General features: G+C 38.3%; 1 protein-coding gene across 1 annotated transcript in view; it reads left to right on the top strand.

Moving 5' to 3' along the window:
• LOC117906795 (exocyst complex component SEC5A-like) overlaps window positions 1–18772 on the top strand; it is a 61122-nt gene that overhangs the window by 36328 nt on the left and 6022 nt on the right. The window contains 7 exon segments of the mRNA XM_034819998.1: window positions 2693–2819; window positions 2895–3105; window positions 6336–6451; window positions 6552–6783; window positions 7401–7494; window positions 11817–11894; window positions 12008–12064. Of these exon segments, the coding sequence (XP_034675889.1) occupies window positions 2693–2819; window positions 2895–3105; window positions 6336–6451; window positions 6552–6783; window positions 7401–7494; window positions 11817–11894; window positions 12008–12064 (915 nt within the window).

The following is an 18772-nucleotide window of genomic DNA, read 5'->3' as shown; positions in this document are numbered from 1 at the left end:
GCCTCGAACCACATCAACACCTGACTCAAATATCTTAATTGATCATTGTTAGCCTCGCAACAAATCAAGGTGTCATCGACAAACAAGAGGTGAGACACAATCATCCCCTCTCCACCCCTAGAAATGAACCACCATGCTTATCTTTGCTCAATAGCTAACTAAGAGCTTCCATAGCGAGATAAAGGGTCATCTTGTTTCAAACCCCTAGAGCTTTGAAAGAAGCCCGAAGGAGTTCCATTAATAAGAATAGAATCAGTGTTAGAATTGCTACCTCTATTAATTTTTTTTTTTTGATAGGCAAAAATCGAATTTATTAAATGTTCATTGCCTCACTTAGAGCTCAACTAATCAATAAAGTCTAACATGAACAAAGTGCTATAACCTATGTATACTCAAATAGACACCCAAAACAAAACGAAAACATGAAGGAATGTTTGATAACTTAGTCCCCTTTTTCATTGTTTTCAAAAGCTTTCCTATTTCTTTCTTTTTGGATGATCCAAAATAAGCACAAGGGAGCAGCTTTTCAGTTTTTTTCCTCTTCTTCCCTACAAAAGATGCATGCTAGCTTAAAAGGGCTGCTCTTAGTGTGGAGTCCATCACCTATGCTATTCCAAATAGAGCAAAAAAAAGTTGCCACAGCATGACTACTCTCAAGCAGTGAAGGAGGATTTTTATTTATTTTATGATGATAGATAAAGTGAAAAATATATTAAGAAGGCCTGCCAGAATAGCAGCCCAAGGTATACAAAAAGTATATAACTACCACCAACCACCACCACAATAAACCAAAGTTACAAAAGAAAAGGAACAAAACCAACCCACCCTCACCAAGGGCCTAACCAATCTAGAAAGCTAAAAAGAGTTAAGAGGAACATCATCTAAACACCCCCTTGCTTCCAACCAAAGACAAGAAACAAAATAACTTTTTAGCCTTTAGATAGAGAACACTTCTCCCTCAAAGGCAATTCTATTTCTTGCTTTCCACACTGTCCAAAACAAACATAATGGTCTAGCTTTCCACACCTTCCAACACTCCTTGGCCACAAACGACCCATCTCACCCTAAAAGAATTTCTTTAACCAACGACACCTTAAAAAGGCCAAACAACAACTCCCACAAGACTCTTGTTGTTGCATAATGGACAAGGAGATGATCTATGGATTCTTCCTTAACATGACAAAAAACATCTATCTGCCAAAGACCACCCCCTTTTCAGGACCTGATCCAAAGTTAAGACTTTTCCCCAAGTCGCCTCCCAAGTAAAGAAATTGACTCTAGGATGCACCCATGCCTTCCATATGTTGCTCCAAGGAAAAGAAATTGAAGTCCTCGACTCCAAAGCCATATAGAACGATTTCATAGTATACCTGCCATTCTTATTCTCTATCCAAAGTACCCTATTTTCCTCGTTCCTGTACACCCTCATCCCCTCCAAGCATGAAAGAAACCTCTCTGCACTTCCCACTTCCCAATCACTGAGGGGTCTAGAGAAAGACGGGCTCCAACCCCTCTCCCCAAGGATAGAAGAATTCCACACATCCTCCACCCACACAGTCTTCGAACTTGCTAAGGAAAATAATGACAGAAAAGAGTCACGCAACAGACCATTCCCACACCACTTGTACTTCCAAAATTTGATCCTTTGTCCATTATCCACCGTGTAGGAGATTCTACTACTCACAAGCCACCACTCCTTCCTTATAGCTTTCCACATACCAACACCAAACCCCTCCCTCACCTCCCTAGTACACCACCCCCTTTCTTTTTCCCCATACTTCCCACTGATAACACACTTCCAAAGGGCTCCTTTTCCAATAGCATAGTGCCAGTTCCACTTGCTCAAAAGAGCCTTATTAAAGAGTGGAAATACTCTTCACTCCCAAGCCCCCTTTCCTCTTGTCAAGGCAAACTGTATCCCACCGCACTAGATGTGTTTTCCGCTCAAGAGCCTCACCACCTTGAAGAAAGTTCCTCTGAATCTGCTCTAATCTCAATTGAATAGGCCTTGGAATGCACAACAAGGACATAAAATAAATGGGAAAACTAGATAAGGTACTTCGAATTAGAGTAATCCTCCCTCCTCCTTTGGAGATGTATTGTCTCTTCCACATGACCAATTTTCTTTGAAACCTCTCTTTTACACTATCCCAGACCGCTACAAACTAAAAAGGGGTACCCAATGGTAGACCTAGATAAGAGGAAGAAAGCCCACCCACCTTACAACCCAACTCAAGAGCCAACTCCTCAATATCGTTCACCTCTCCTATTGGAATTAACTCACTCTTATCCAAATTTATTTTCAGTCCTGATATGGCCTCAAACCACATTAGTAGCCAGCTTAGATACATCATTTGCTCCTTAGAGGCTTCACAGACTAAGGAGGATATGATCAGCTGTTTCTTGATCTCCTTTTCACAAATAGCATCTATCTGAGCTTTTCCATCAGTTGCTTTTACAGTTTACTTTCATTTGATGGATAGTTCACTGTCCTTTCCCTTTTACTCAGCTAATTTTTATTCCTTCTATCTGCTTGGGTTTTTTTTCACAATTTTGAGTCCTCAGTTTTATATGTGCCATTATTTATTGCAACTGCATTAAACTGTGGGCAGTGTTCTTGTATACTCTGTTTAGAGCCAATTTATTTTGTAGATGGAATCTGGTTGGAATCAGTTTACTGTTCCTGGTGCAGGTCCATAACACATTTCGTGATCTTGAAGAATCAAATATTCTTCAACCTTACATGATGGACGCTATAAAAGAAATTGCTAAAGCATGTCAAGCTTTTGAAGTGAAAGAATCAGCTCCCCCAATTGCTGGTATTTAAACTGTTTTTCACACTGCTGTTTGTTGTCTTTTCCATTGCTTCATAGTGTTTGTTGTGTGTCCTACAGTTATGGCACTGCGATCACTTCATTCAGAGGTTGCAAAAATTTATATACTAAGGCTTTGCACATGGATGCGGACAACAACAGAAGAGATATCAAAAGATGAAACGTGGGTTTCAGTATCTATTCTTGAAAGGAATAAATCTCCATACTCGATATCATACTTGCCTCTAGCATTCCGTTCGATTATGACATCAGCAATGGATCAAATCAATTTGTAAGTCTCTGGAGCTCACTACCATTTAAAAAAAGAAAAGAAAAGAAAAAGACCTATGATCATTTGTAGAAAGATCAATCATGGATCCCAATATCTATTCTTAGGAAAGCAATGTCTTTTCTAACCCATGGAAAGCAATTTATAGTTAAAACTTTTCTTAAATTATCTGAGTATGGAAATTGCTTTTATGGTTGACAACTTTGTCATTTTCCGCTTGTTTTGACTTAGAATTTTCTCCTACTTTTGTCTTGTTAACAGTAGGTAAGAACATGCAACATCAGACCTCTCTTTTTGGTATTAGAGTTTGTTAAACCAAAAGAATAAGAATAAGCAGAGCAATCTGAGCTACAAAAAATCTCTGAGGAATGGGGTAGATATGTTGTTTCCCAACATCCAGCCCATCTGGAAAAATGGTTGGGTCTAACCACTAAAGGACATGGAATTATATTCTATATTAATAATTAAGGAACCACAAGCAGATTTGGGAAGTAAAGATGAAGTAATCGATAATGTGCAAACAAATTAAGGGAATTAGTGTGAGACAAAAAGATTGAATTAGTGTATTCTTGACCCAGCAGGAACAAAATGAAAAAATAAAAGATAAAAGAACTATCATATTAAAAATTTTAAATTAAAATAAATCATGTCAGTGGTCAGAACATCAGATTTTGTGAGGGGGGAAGGGGTGAGTTGGGGTTGAAATGGTGAACTGTTTTCCAGCTAGAGAGATTCGGTTGTGTGGGTGCAAACAGCAGATTGAGGCAGAATTCTGCCCTTGGATCATCTTAAGGTGAGAGGTTGGGACATGGTTAACCAGTGTGCCTGTGCAAATGGAAGGAGGAATGAAGGCACTGCCTTCTGACTCATTTGCCAGTTTCTTGGGAGCTTTGGACCTTGATGTTTTGTGCTATTTCAGATTGATTAGGTCCTCCTAGATATTGGAAAGGTGTAGATGACTGTCCTTTGTTTGTACTTCATCTAGAAGAAATGGAATGAGAGGACTTCTTACAGAATGACATCCACAATCCACAAATTGAAGAATAACTGCCATCGTCACAATCTTAGGATGAGGGTGATTTTGGTGTTAAGGAGATGGTCACTTGTGGATTTCATTAGTAGCCTGGTAGCACCAGCGAATAAGGAAATCACTCTCTCTATTTCATTCCTTGTGTCGTTGCATTAAGTACAGTCTGAGTATGCTTCTTGTACACGTATGTTACTTATTTTTTTTTTGGTGCTTCTTTAATCTAATTTTATTATCTATCAAAAAATTGAGTTTCTCCTTCCATTATGCTCCTGATGCAAAAGAAAAATAGGGAGAAAATGTGAATAGGGAATTTAAAAAGAGGTAAACCAGTGCCTGATGAACTTCCAACTGAAACCAAGTGAAGGGAACCCTAGAGATTCTAGCGGTACTCACTTTGTTATTCCAGTAAAGCTCAGCTTGTTCCTGTTGATATTTAATTTTCCTTTGATTCTTTCCTATATGGAGAAACAGGTGAAAGAGTTGAATTGGTCCAATTTGGGTTTCTTTCAGATATGAGCTTCCCCAATTCAAGCTCTTGAATTGACTGATGTGGTTACCGAAAACAATAGATTAACAGAAACCCAGAAACTAGAAATGCGAGAAACCTTATTGTGTTCTGGTTGAATAATTTGTTCACACTTTGCACAACAAAGCAATAAACTGTCATTTTTCTATTTATACCTGAGGTGAAACTATCTCAACCCAAGAATTTCAAGAAAAGAACCTTTGGCAAGTCTGAGAAGCCTATTTGTGTAATATTATGGTACAAATTTGGGGGAATAAAGCCAAATCTTAGAGAATATATGAACCTTTATCAGATTCTACATGGAATTTATCCCTTAACACTTGTCAGTAACTTCCAGATTTGAAGAAAACTGATCGAAGATGGGCTAAACCTAAGAAAACCCATTATTTTTATTGAAAAATTTTCAGTATTGTGATTGAACTAGTGAAATTATTTGTCATCACATCTTTGGTTCTAGGTTAAAATAACGTTTAAAGCTGAAAAATGGGAAATCGAACTTCATATGTGGTTGCGACAGTGGGATAGAGTTCTCTTGATTTTTTTGTTTGTTTGTTTGTTTTTTTTTTTTCTTTCTTTCTTTTTTTTCTTTTTTGGATGAGGAAGGTGGAAAAAAAGCGGAGTGGTGGGGATTGGGGCAGGTGGTAATTGTGTGGTGTGTGAGGTTTGATTGGGCGATGGGGATGGTGTGTCTCCCACTTTCACATACTCAGATTTTAGAATTGAGAACAAAATTCCCCACACTATTTTTGAAAACCTAAGATATGATTATTTCAGGATCCTATCAGAATTTTAAAATCAGACAAAACATTCCCTAAACTAGGTGACTTAAGGAAAAGAATTTCCCAATCTCATGTATTCCATTGCCCTTGAGTCCCTCATCCAGTGGAACCCAAAGTTCATTGAGTTATCTGCCTATCCTAGCCCTGTTCATTTTTTGGGCAGAGAATAGTACAATATTCTGCTATATATCTCTCCAAACCCTCAAAGAAATGCAACCCTTTTTTTTTTCAGTTCCCTGCCTATACCATGTTCTCACTCATTCCCGGGCAGAGGATTATGATAGTAGCTGCTCTATGCATAAAATAGTATGCCTAGCTCATTGTGTCATGATAGTGGTATGTTGCTGTAAAATTTGGCTTGATTTGAAACATGAACTTTACTAACTGTTATTATAAATACTATCCTCTGCTCACTGAATATCGACTAGGAGAAATTGGGTGCATATGCATGTTGGTTTGAAAAAACAAGGGGATGATACAAGATAATCAAATTGAGCTATGTTGCTTCGGAGGACAAAGGAAATAATACAAGATATTCAAATTGAACAAAGCTGCCTATGAGAATGAAGGAAATAATACATGATAATCAAATTCAATAGTTATAACTTAACTCAAGTCTCTATCTAGTGTGGATGTCTGAATTATTGACTTGTTGATGTGGTTTCTGATTATGATTGGTGCATTTGTTTCTTGTTGTCTTCCTTTAGACAAATGTCTTGTAGAATTTGAATGTAAGGATTACATTACTCTATTTGTCAACAGTCCTCTAATAGTTGATCTTCTTACAATTTTTATTTAGTGGATGCAAGCAGATTTGTTGGCTTTTCTAGGTGAAAATTTTCCTTGAAGGAATGATTATTTTCTTTTTATTATTGTCTTATTCTTTGTTCTTTCCCAGGATGATTCAGTCTTTAAGGAGTGAGGCTCTGAAGTCAGAGGATATGTTCATGCATCTTCAAGAGATTCAAGAATCTATTAGGCTGGCATTTCTGAATTGTTTCCTACATTTTTCTGGTATTATGATGAGTCACTATATCAGTTTTACGTCTGGCTGACTAATAAAAATATTTCTTGCTACACTAAATTATGTTGTTATCCTTTGTGCACTAATAAGGTCACCTGGAGAATATTGGAGGTGAGCTTGCTCAAACCAGATCAAACAAAGAAAATTTGCTGCAGAATGGGTATTCTCATGAACCAACAGAGAAAACATCTGAGCTTCTTCCAGGAAGTGTTGTTGATCCACATCAACAGCTATTGATAGTTTTGAGCAATATTGGATATTGCAAAGATGAACTTTGTACTGAGTTGTACAACAAGTACAGACATGTCTGGCTGCAATCTAGGTATGCTTTAGCTCTTCAGATGTTCTTCATTTTGATAGGATAGAATTTTTTAATTTTCATGTGAGGATCTTGACCACTACTAATTATATGAGTGAACTGGTCCAAATGTGAAACAACATCATAGCCATGTCGTGCATGAAATCATTAAGTGCAGGCCTTCCTAACCAAAAGAGTCAATTTAGGCTAGGCTCAAGCCTGACCTAACTGAACCCAGGCCTAACTGGCCCATCCCAATTTTTTTTATCAATTCCTCCTGTTCAATATTCTTGGATTGGCTGTCAACATTATTTGCCCCTAGGACTGTTGGTACAAGTAATTTGAGAAGAATTGATTTTGAGTTTCGTAAAATTATCCTCATCATACTAAGATGATATAAATGATTCTCTCCCCCCCACCCCCCAAATTTTTTGTTTTTCTGATCTTTTTATTTTGGTAGAGAGGTTAGACTTGGTGAGCATTGCATTAATCTGCAAATGCTTTCTCTTGCTAGGATGATCTGAAGATGATTTAGCGGTGTCATATTTCTCATTTTGGCAACCTCAAGCTTGCAGAGTGGATTTTACTGTATTATTTATGCTTGAAAACTCTATGATTAATGCTACCCTATCTTGGTGCAGGGAAAGAGATGAAGGAGACAGTGACATACGAGATTTAGTAGTGTGTTTCTCTGGGCTTGAAGAGAAGGTCCTGGCACAGTATACTTTTGCAAAGGTACAACTGAATGTGCTTCCTCAATTTAGTTAAAATGTTGCTACTCAACACACATGCAATTGGAAACACCTTGGGTATTCTGGTCGGAGGATTATGTTTTAGGTTATCTAGTTCTTTATCTGGAGAGATTCACACTTGCAGAGGGAAACTTAGGCAGGTCTTAGAAAATTCTGCTCATTTGTTGATCTGAGCCTACTAATAAGGTCCTTTTGCAAGGGAATTCATTTGCAATGAAGGATTAGTTGTCCTTCCCAAAGATCTGACAGTTCTTTGTCATCATCATCATGCAATCAAATTAGTTATCCTTCCCAAAAATCTGACCATTTTTTGTCATCATCAACACACAGTTCGTTGAATTGAATTGCAATGAAGGATGAGTTATCCTTCTCAAATAACAAAATCTGACCAAAAAGAAAGATCTGTTCTTCTTCACAAACAATTCATTGAATTGGGTCGTTCCCAACAATCTGACAATACTTTGGTTTGACTATTAGCTTTTTTTCCTTTTTCTGGATAGTCAAACTATTAGCCAACTGCATGTCTAAATGTAAGTACCTTCTTCTTCTTCTTTTTCTGGATAGTCAAATTATTATCTAAATGCATGGCTAAGTGTAAGTACTATTAGCTGAATGCATGGCTAAATGTAAGTTTCACTTTCACAAACAAGTTATTGAGTTGAGTTGCAGTGAAGGGCGAGTTCTCTTTCCCAGAAAACTCTTCTTCTTCTTCTTCTTTCTTCACCTTCACAAACAATTTATTGAGTTGAGTTGCAGTGAAGGGTGCGTTCTCTTCCCCTGGCTAAATGTAAGTTTCTTCTTCTTCTTCACAATCAATTCATTGAAATGGATGGTGGGGAGAAAACCCTGTTTGTTATTTTTATTTTTATTATTTTTTCTTTTTGATAGATAACTCCCCCTCCCTGAAATTAAACTTGGAACCTTCCATGTCCCTACCTCAACCCCTTGCAACTTCAGCCAAGCCCCCACAGCAGGAAGACCCGTACTTCTTCACAAACAATTCATTGAATTGAATTGCAACAAAGATGAATTATCATTTCCAAAAATCTAACCACTCCTGAAAGAATCCTAGAAACAGAATTTGACCTAAAAGAAAGACCTGTAGAAACAATTTCCTTGTCTAATAGAAAATAACTCTAAAACAAACATGAATTCATGTGCTCATCTGGGTAAAAGTTCTCTAAAAAAGATGCTCCTGCGTTGCCAAATGATATGTTACTTGATTTTCTGAGGGCAAGGTATCCACAAAAAAATGCTCCAAAACTCTAGCAATGCCAATGACTTGACAATAGCAAAATTGCCCTCCACTTTAAGATGGTCTCAAATCATCCAATCCATGCATGGATCTCTTTTGTTGGAATCCTGATCTTTCATTTGCATACACCTCTTCAGCATTAAAGTACTAATAGAGATCTGAGTGCTGGTACAATATTTTATTTGTGTATTTGTTGTGATTTGTAATAGTGTCTAGGTAAATTAACCAGCTTGCTTCAGTGATGTCCCCAAATTATTAGACTGTATGTGTGTGTTTGTTTCTGGCCTACCTGCTTCAAGAATTGATTTTCAGCCATCCCAATTATTTATTATTTTTATGATAGGTATATCCCCAAACGGAGAACCCCCTAATATAAAGTCCGAAGTTTCATTTTCTTCAATTCTATGCCCATGTAATTCCATCTCTATGAACTGGAATTCTGATGCCTCTTCTCTCTCTATATATATATACATATGTGTGTGTGTGTGTTTTACGTGTGTACCTGCTTTGAGGGTGGATTTTCACCTAAAGTTATTTATTACTTTTCGTGTGTGCATGTGTGTGTGTGTGTATGTGTATACTTGCTTCAATATGCCAGTGTCAATGGTTTTGGTTTTCCTTATATGATAATGATGGATATGCCAGTGTGTGTGGTTTTCCCATGGGTGCCCTATTTAAATCTATTGGGGCTTGGGATGGGGTGGAAGAGAGGTTGTGTAAAAGGCTGGCCAGATGGAAAAAGACTATATCTGAAAAGGAGGGAAAATTACTTTGATTCGAAACACCCTTTCTATTATGCCTATATACTTTGTCTTTGTTTTGCATGCCAATGTCAGTCAGATTAAGGTTAAAGCAAATTCAGAGAGGTTTTCTTTAAGGCAGTAGGGCCCTCCATTGAAAGTCACATTTAGTAAAGTGGGCAATTGTTTGTTTAGAACAAGGAAGGGGGGGCTTGGGCATTAGGTGTTTCTCAATGCTCAACAAGGCACTTATTTGCAAATGGAATTGGCGTTTCATTGATGAAAGAGGGCCCTTTTGAAGCAAGTTACCAGTGAGAAGTATGGAGAAGAAAAAGAGGGTGACACTCTCGTAAAGTGAGGGAGGGGTATGGTGTTGGGTTATGGAAAGCCATAAGGAAGAATTGAGATGTTTGAGTAAAAAAATTTTCTTTGTGGGTAAGGACAAGGGGTGAGGTTTGAAAGGACAAGTGGTGTGGAGAAAAACCATTGTGTATTATCTTTCCTTCTTTATTTCTCTTAGCCATCTCAAGAGAGGAGTGGGTGGCGGATGTGTGAAATTCTCCAATTGTAGGGGGTGGTTAACCCCTTGTTTCTCTAGGGCCTTCAATGATTGGGAGGTGGAAAGTGTGTAGTGGTTTCTTTTGAGACTTCAAGAGAAGAGGGTGTATAGGGATGAGAAAGATAGTGTGCTTTGGACAAAAACAAAGAGTGGAAAGTTTTCAATCAAAACCCTCTATTCCGCTTTGGAGCTGAGAAGTTCAGTCTCTTTTCTAATGACCATCATTTGGAACTCCTAGTGCCACCTAAGATGGGCTTCTTTGCTTAGGAGGTGACGTAAGGTAAGGCCTTATCCTTGCATTAAGTTCAGAGAAGGGGTTAGTCTTTAGCAAATAGATGTTTATTATTCCATAACGAAGAAGAATCTATTAACCACATCCTTTTTCATTGTGTAAAGATAAGGGTTTTATTTCAGTTGCACTTTGCTCTTTTTAGCATTTCTCGGGTGCTCTCCTCTTTGGTTAGAGAGACCCTTGAATGCTGACATGTTTCTTTCGTGGGAAAAAGTGTAAGAGGACTTGGAGGATAGCTCCCTCATGCATGTTTTGGACAGTTTAGAAGGAAATGAGCAAAATTGCTTTGAAAATGAGGGGCTTTCAAACTAAAGGCTAAAAAACTCTTTTGTTTGTAATTTGTGGTCGTGGACTAAGTTGTGTATAGATAATGATTCTTTGTCTTTAATTAGCCTCATTGATTCGTTGGGTTCTCGTTGAGGGCAGGTAATGTTTTTTATAGCCCTTCTCATGTTTTGTAATCCTTCCATTTCTTGGTTATGCCTTTTGGCGGTTAGTGTATACTTCTTGTATACTTGGGGATGCTCGTTTGGTGCCTCCTTTTTTTATATGCACTTTCTTTACCTATCAAAAAAAAAAAAAAAAAACACCTGCTTCAAGGTAGATTTTCACCTCCCTAAATTATTTATTACTTTTCTGATAGGCTCATCACCAAAGACAACCCCTGATAATAATTTCAGCAATTTTCTTTTTTTGCAATATGGTGCCCCTGTGATCCCATCTTTATGAACTAGATTTTCAATGCTCTGTTCTCTCACTGAACTCTCTGTGTGTTATGCGTTGTATAAATCTGAGAGAGTGATGGTGCTTTTCATTGGAGAGTATAGAAAGGGTGAAAATATGGAGATGGGTGGTTTTGGTTTTTCTTAGATGCCAGCGTGTGTATACCTGCTTCTAGAGTAGATTTGCACCTCCCAAATTATTTATTACTTTATCGATAGGTACATCCCCAAATGGAGGCTACCCTAATAGTAATTTCACTATTTTTTTTTTCTTTAATTCAGTGCCCCTGTGATCCCATATCTATGAAACAGATTTTCAGCCACAGTTGAGTTTCGATGGTACAGTATATGCATTGAAGGTGGTTGACTGGAGCTGAGGATGGCAATGGCAGTGGTAATGTTCTCACTGGAGAGTAGAGAAAGGATGGTAGTGTAGAAATGGGTGGCTTTAGTTTCCAGTGAGAAATGATTGTGGTTTGGGCTGCTGGCTTTATGACTGTGGCTTTGATGGTTGGCTGTGATTATATGTTTTTTTTTTTTTTTTCTCTCTCTCCTCTTTCCTTCTGTTTCTTCCCCCTAATGGTAGAGATGCCAACTGATAGCAAGGCCTCAACCTATATAACTAATGGTTGTTTCTGGTTGAACAGAAATAAAAGTTGTAGCAACTAAATACATGCTAGTACAACATCCCTCATGTTTTGTGCCTTTACCTCAGCTTCCTGCTTTCTTGCCTTCAGGCCAATTTGATCAGATCAGCTGCTGTGAACTATTTGTTGGATGCTGGAATTCAGTGGGGGGCCGCACCTGCCGTCAAAGTGAGGAATTACTGAATTTAGTTTTTTTTTTTCATCTTCTCTCAAAAACTTCTCAATTTAAAATTGTTTTCCTCTGGAACAGATCAATAAATTATTGTTACATTGCAGTCAAAGGTGTACGAGATGCAGCTGTGGAGTTATTGCACACTCTAGTAGCTGTGCATGCAGAGGTATTTGTTGCATCTGTTCTGGGGTTCATCTTAAAGTTCTCTTGCTCTCCTTGCATGTAGTTCTGTGCTGTTCTTGTCTTTTTCTTCATTTTTTATTCTTTGTTTTTGGATCCTAGTATATTGAAATTATAGCCTAACATATCTGATTCAGAAGTGTTAATGGGAGAAACAAAGAATCTGTCCAGATTCATAGAATCTGATTTAATCACTGTTTTGTGTAATTTGGTAGAGAGTAGATCATGGAATAATTCTGGGATTGATTAAGAGTAGATTATGGAGTAATTCTGGGGATTGATTAGGTTTATATTTGATTTTTTTTATTCACTAGCTATACAAATCATGGATTTATACCCTGTAAAACTTTTCTCATCTAATTAAGTGAGAAATCATTTTCTTCTCTTCCTTTCTTCTGCTCTCATCTAATGTTCTAATCCTTTCCTGGCTAGCCTTCATTGCTACCATTCCTTTCATTACCTTTATTTTGATCTCCCCTTTCTATCTATTTGTTTTTCCAATGATGGGAATTTAAAAAAAAAACTCCTACTGAAACAACCTAGCAGCCTAGATCCGTCAATGATATTTCAACCTTCCAAATTACTCCTGAAAAGCTAAACAGTAAGAATTTTCTTAGGTGGCACAAGCTGTGCAACTTTTCCTTTAGAGTCGATGAAAGATGGGGTTTCAACCATTAGGGAACCAAAAATCTCTGATCCTTTTTGTGAAGTATGGGACGCTGAAAATTCTCAGATCATCTCATGGTTGATCAACTCTATGCAAGGTAAGATCAATAAACTTTTTCTATTCCTTTCTATTGCTAAAGAAGTTTGGGCTGCAGTATCTTGAACATATTCCAAGAAAGGAAATGCTACTTGTGTATTTGGGTTGAAGACAACAACTCACAATACAAAGCAGAGGGATCGCTCTATGACTGCCTACTACAACACTATGGTAGTTTTATGACATGAATTGGATTGAATCATCATTTACAAATGAAAGCACCATAGGATGTAGTGATGCTAGCAGGGATGTTAGAATGAGATTGAGTCTTTGAATTTTTAGCCAGGCTCCATCTTGAGTTTGATGAGGTTAGAAGTCAAATGCTTGGTAAGGAACCTTTTCCATCTTTTGAGGAAACTCTCTCTTATGTGAGTAGTGAGGATGATCACAGGGCTGTAGTGATGAAACCCATTTCACAAGAAAGCTCAGTACTTAAAACAGTTCAAGAGAGTGTTAACTCTGCTGCTATTGGTCAGAACAAACCAGGGACGAAAAAATAAACTGGAGAAAACATACTAGGTGGTGTGCCTATTGCAACAAACCGAGATATACAAGAGAAATGTGCTGGAAACCACATGAAAAACTTTCTTCTCATGGTAACAAAGGAGGCAGGCAGCCCTGTAAAGAACGTGTGACCATCGAGGATTTGAACCTATAGATGGCATGTCAGGCAGTGCAGCTCAACACTTGGATAATGCCCCTTCGACCAAAAATCAATTTTAGGCTTAATACAAAATTTTGGACAGACTACAAACTTAAACTCTAGTAATTTTGCCAATTGGGTAATACCCATACAGCTTTGAGTGTCTTTGATAATGTCTCATCTAACCCTTTGGTCATTGATTCTAGAGGAATCGATTATATGACTAGTGATTCACTTGCATTTTTAAGCTATATCCCATGTTCAGGAAAAGATAAAAGTCAAGGTTGCCAATGGTTGTTTTATTCCCATTCATGGAAAGGGTTCAATTTCTTATCTTCTTTGACACTACCATGTGCTTTTCATGTCCCAAATGTTGCTTGTAATTTGTTCTCCATTACTAATTTGTTCTGTAACTTTCTTTCCTACTAAAGTATTTTTTAGGACCTTGTTATGGGGATATGTCTTGAAATGCACAAAAGGGCTCAAGTTCATGTCACTAGGGCACTCAAGAATAAAGAGAAGGAGATTTGGTTGTTGCACTATCCACTAGGACATTCAAACTCTGTTTCCCTTAAAAACTTTTATATCTCAAAATTTTTTCTGCTCTAAACCCTTCTAAATTTTAGTGTGAAATTTGTGAGTTGTCTAAGAGTCATTGTTATAGTTTTCATTTTCGGTGTAAAATTAAGCTTCATTGATGATTGTATTCGCATAATTTGGATTTACCTTCTCAAAGAGAAATCGAAAGCTACCATAGTTTTCAAATCATTCTACACAATGATTCAAAACCAGCTTCATACAAAGATTAAAGTTTTTCGGACAGACAATGGGAAGAAATATTTTAACAATTTTTTTTTTTTTTTTTGATAGATAAAGAAGCAAATTGTATAAAAAAGAGCTGTTAAAAGAGCAACCCAAGGTATACAAGAAACAAACCTCCCACTGCCACCAAGGCTTAAACAAGAGAAAAATGTTCCAAAAGAATTAGAGCCTCAATAAGTGCCCAACCAATCAAAGAAAATTACTAAAGTCAGAGGACAATCATCTATAAACAACTTAGTCTCTGACCAAAGAAAGTAAACAAAAGTGCTTTTTAACCTTTGGATTGAAAACACCTTGTCATCGAATGTAATTTTGTTCCTTGCCTTCCAAACCACCTAAAATAAGCACAAAGGGCTTGCACTCCAAACCTTCTTGTGCTTTTTGCCCACAAAAGAACCACACCACCCCAAAAGCGTCTTTAAAAACCGACAAGGGAAGCACCAAAGACACCCTAAAAAGGGCAAAAAGCAACTCCCATAAAACCTTTGTCTTTTCATAGTGGAGAAGTAAGTGATCTATAGATTCTTCATGCAAATGGCAAAAGTAACACCTATTTGCTAAAGAGCATCCTTGCCTTTGAACTTGATCCAAGGTTAGAACTATACCCCACACTGCCTCTCACACAAAAAAATCTAACTCTAAGTTGTACTCATGAAATCTAAATTCTTCTCATTGGAAAAGACTTGAAATTGTGTGGCTTCAAAGCGTTGTAAAGAGACTTAACGGTAAACTTGTCACTCTTCGTCACTATTCAAAGCATTGTATTCGCTATCCCTACACACCCTCTTCCCATGCAAACACACCAAAAATCTCTCCACGCAATCCACCTCCCAATCATTAAAAGGTCTAGTGAAACAAGGATTCCACCCCCCTCCCCCCTCAGCTGTGGAATTTCAAACATCCTCCACCCACGCATCCTTGGAATTGGCTAAAGCAAATAAAGAAAGGAAAGACACATTCAACTTATCGTCCCTACCTCCGCCAGTTACCTACTAAGAAGAAACTCCTAGTGCACACAAGATCCCAATTGTTCCTTATCGCTTTCTACAACCCAACCTCATACCCCTCCTTCACCTCCTAAGTAAGACCGTCCCCCTCTTTTTTCTCCATACTTCCCACAAATAACCTGATTCCAAAGGGCCCCTCTCATTCGCAAAATGTCAACTCCACTTGCAAAGGAGAGCCTTATTAAGAATTGAGAGACTCTTAAGGCCCAAACTCGCCTTCCTTTTGTCTAAGCAAACATTTGCCCATTTTACAACATGTGGTTTACACTCTAGTACCCCACCTTCCCACAGAAAGTCCCTCCGAATCTGTTCTAGCCTCAATTTAATAGACCTTGGATGCAAAACAAAGACAAATAAATGGGCAAGCTAGATAAAGTACTTCAAATGAAAGTAATTCTCCTTCCTTTGGACATGTATTGTCTCTTCCACGTGGACAACTTCTTGCAAAACCTTTCTTCTACTCCATCCCAAGTTGTTGTTGACTTAAACAATGCACCCAAAGGGAGACCCAAATAAAAGGAGGGGAGACTACCCACCTTGCAACCAAATTCAGTAGTTAGGTCATCTATATTTTCCACCCTTCCCATAATAATTAGCTCACTTTCATCCAAATTTATTCTCTACCTCGAAATCGTCTCAAACCACATAAGCAACCAACTTAAATAAGTTATCTAATCCTGAGAGGCTTGGCAAAAAACAAGAGTATCATCAACAAACAAGAAATGGAAATCTGAACACCTTTACCATTCCTTCTCTTCACCTGACAACTAGATAAGAAGCCTCCAACCACTTGCCTCTTTAAGGGGCAATTGAGCGCCTCCATTGTGATCACCAATAAATAGGGCAAAAGAGGATCCTCCTGTCACAAGCCCTTAGAGTTTTGAAAAAGGCCTGTGGAGGTTCCATTCACCAAAACAAAAAATCTTGTGTGGAGATGCACCACTTAATTCACCCAATCCACTTCACCCTCAAACTCATTTTTTTGTAAAACCGAAAGTAGAAAGGACTAGTCCACATGATCATAAGCCTTTCTCTATGTCTAGTTTACACAAAACACCACTCTCATTTCTTTTCAAAATCAAATCAATGGCCGCATTATCGAAAATTTGTCTTCCCTCCACAAAAGTACATTAGGCTGCGGAAACCACTGTTTAGACCACCTTTTTTAATCTATTGGCCAACCACTTACACAACCCACCCACTAGGCTGATCAGCCTAAAATTCCTCAAATCTTCAACACCCCCCTTGGATATTAAAACAAAAAACATTGCATTCAACCTCTTGACAAAACTGTCATTCTTGAAAATCCTTAAAAAATCCCATCACCAAATTCTTTACAAAATCTCAAGGAAACTATTAGAACGTCAAAGAAAAACCATCCGGTCTTGACACCTTATCCCCATAGAAAGCCAAAAAGTCACTAAAGACCTCCTCCTTTGAAAAGGCTCCTCTAACCAAATAGCCTCTTGAGCTTCTAGACGCTCAAACAATAACCCATTTAAACTTTATCTCCAACCCCCTAAATCAATTAACAGGATTTGAAAAGCTCAAACCACCCCTTTCTTGATATCATTCTCCTTTGAAGGCACGTTCCATTTATCTAAATTCTGGCCAAGAAATTCCTCCTATTATGGGCATTAGCCATCTTATGGAAAAACCTAGTGTTTCCGTCCCCATCCTTCAACCACACTTCCCTTGGTTTTTGCCTCCAAGAAACTTCTATTAGGACCCATTTTTCAAACTCCTTCCTTGCTTCCTTTCTTGCTTCCACTTCCTCAAGGGACAAATTACAGGACCTCTCCTTTGTATCCCAATAGGCCACTTGATCCAACACCATAGCCTTCCTGACTTAAGTCTTCCCCAAAACTTCTCTATGCCAACTTTTCAAGTTAAATTCAAAGCTTTCAACTTTGCAGCCAAAATGAAACTGGATGATCCGCTAAAATTGTACCCCTCCCATCATGATTTCAACAATTCCTTGAATCCCTCCTCCTTTAACCACATATTTTCAAATCTAAAAGGCAAAGTGCCTCTTAGCTCACCCCCATCTAGCAAAATGGGAAAGTGATCAGACACCAGTCTAGGAAGCACACACCACACCGTCCTGCTAAAGTGACCATCCCACTCCTTAGACATGAAAAAAGGATCAAGCTTGAACTTGTTTTGATTATTCCGACCACCACTCTAGGTGAAAGGCTCCCCAGGGAAATCTCGCAATTGTAAGTCCTCAATCACCTCAAAAAACCTCCTCATCATTGTAGTCAATTTACCTCCACTACTGTGCTCTCTAAGAAATTTGATCATATTAAAATTGCCTGCAACACACGAAAGGTCACTTCAAAACCCTTTTATAGCCCCTAGTTCACACTAAAAATATTCCCTTTCTTTCCTCAACAAAGGCCCATAAACCCCCTATAAAAATCCAATTGAAATCATCCTAGCAATTTTTAAACTGACACAAAATTGAAAACTTACCCACTTCCAAACCAACCAATTGTAATAACCTATTATCCCAAAACACCATAATACCTCCAACAACACCCCTCGAGTTAATAGCTCCCTACTCTAAAAATATCCCCACTCTGAGGTTGTACACTAACCTAAAAGACATTTCTTGGATCTTGGTTTCTTGTACCCATGCCAGGTCCACTTTTTGAGACCTAATCAAAGCCTTAATAACCTTCCTTTTGTCTCTATCGTTAGCCCCTCTTATATTCCAAGATAAAATTCTTATCCTCATCTAACATTGGAAACACTACCCCCACTTTCCTCCATTGTTCCAAGATAGTTCACAGGCCACTCCAATTTTTTCAACTCCCTTTCACCCCTTGAAGACTCCAGTTGTTTCCTCCTTCTACCATTCCCTTTCCCCTTCTCATCCTTTTTCTCTTTCATCTTTTTCAATAGCATCAAAATTTCCCCCTCAAACCCCTCAATCGACATTCCTAAGCAATGACTAAACTTTGCCAAACAAGTGGAGGACCAGCAATTTGACACCCCTATCATTTCCTCTAAAAACCAGCCACGCATCTCCCTTACCACTAGGATCCCAAGTACTTCATCACCAATCCCCTACTCCAAACCAGTCGAGCAAGAGCCACCTGCCTCCTTTCCTCAACCAAAATTATCCTTAACGAGTCTAGGGCCATCTCCCCTTCCAAGATGCCCATACCAAATCCATCATTGAGCTCACCAACTATAGCAATCGAAGCCCTTTCCATCCCAAAGAGAGAAGAAGAAGCCCATCCACCCAAGTCGAAGAAAGAATTAGTAGAATTAACGGGTACCTGGAAGCCTCCTCTAAAAGGGCTTCGTCGATGAGACATAAACGTCAAGTCGCCGACGACCAATCACCTCACTTCGTCGGTGAGACATAAAAACTAGGCCGGTTCACTGACACTAGGTCCTTAACGACCCCGCTAAGTTGGCCCACTCTGTCTTATAACCCTAACCCACTAA

The sequence above is a fragment of the Vitis riparia genome, chromosome 18 (genome assembly GCF_004353265.1).
Source record: "Vitis riparia cultivar Riparia Gloire de Montpellier isolate 1030 chromosome 18, EGFV_Vit.rip_1.0, whole genome shotgun sequence".
Lineage (NCBI taxonomy): Eukaryota > Viridiplantae > Streptophyta > Magnoliopsida > Vitales > Vitaceae > Vitis > Vitis riparia.
This window is presented reverse-complemented; position numbering and strand designations above follow the sequence as displayed.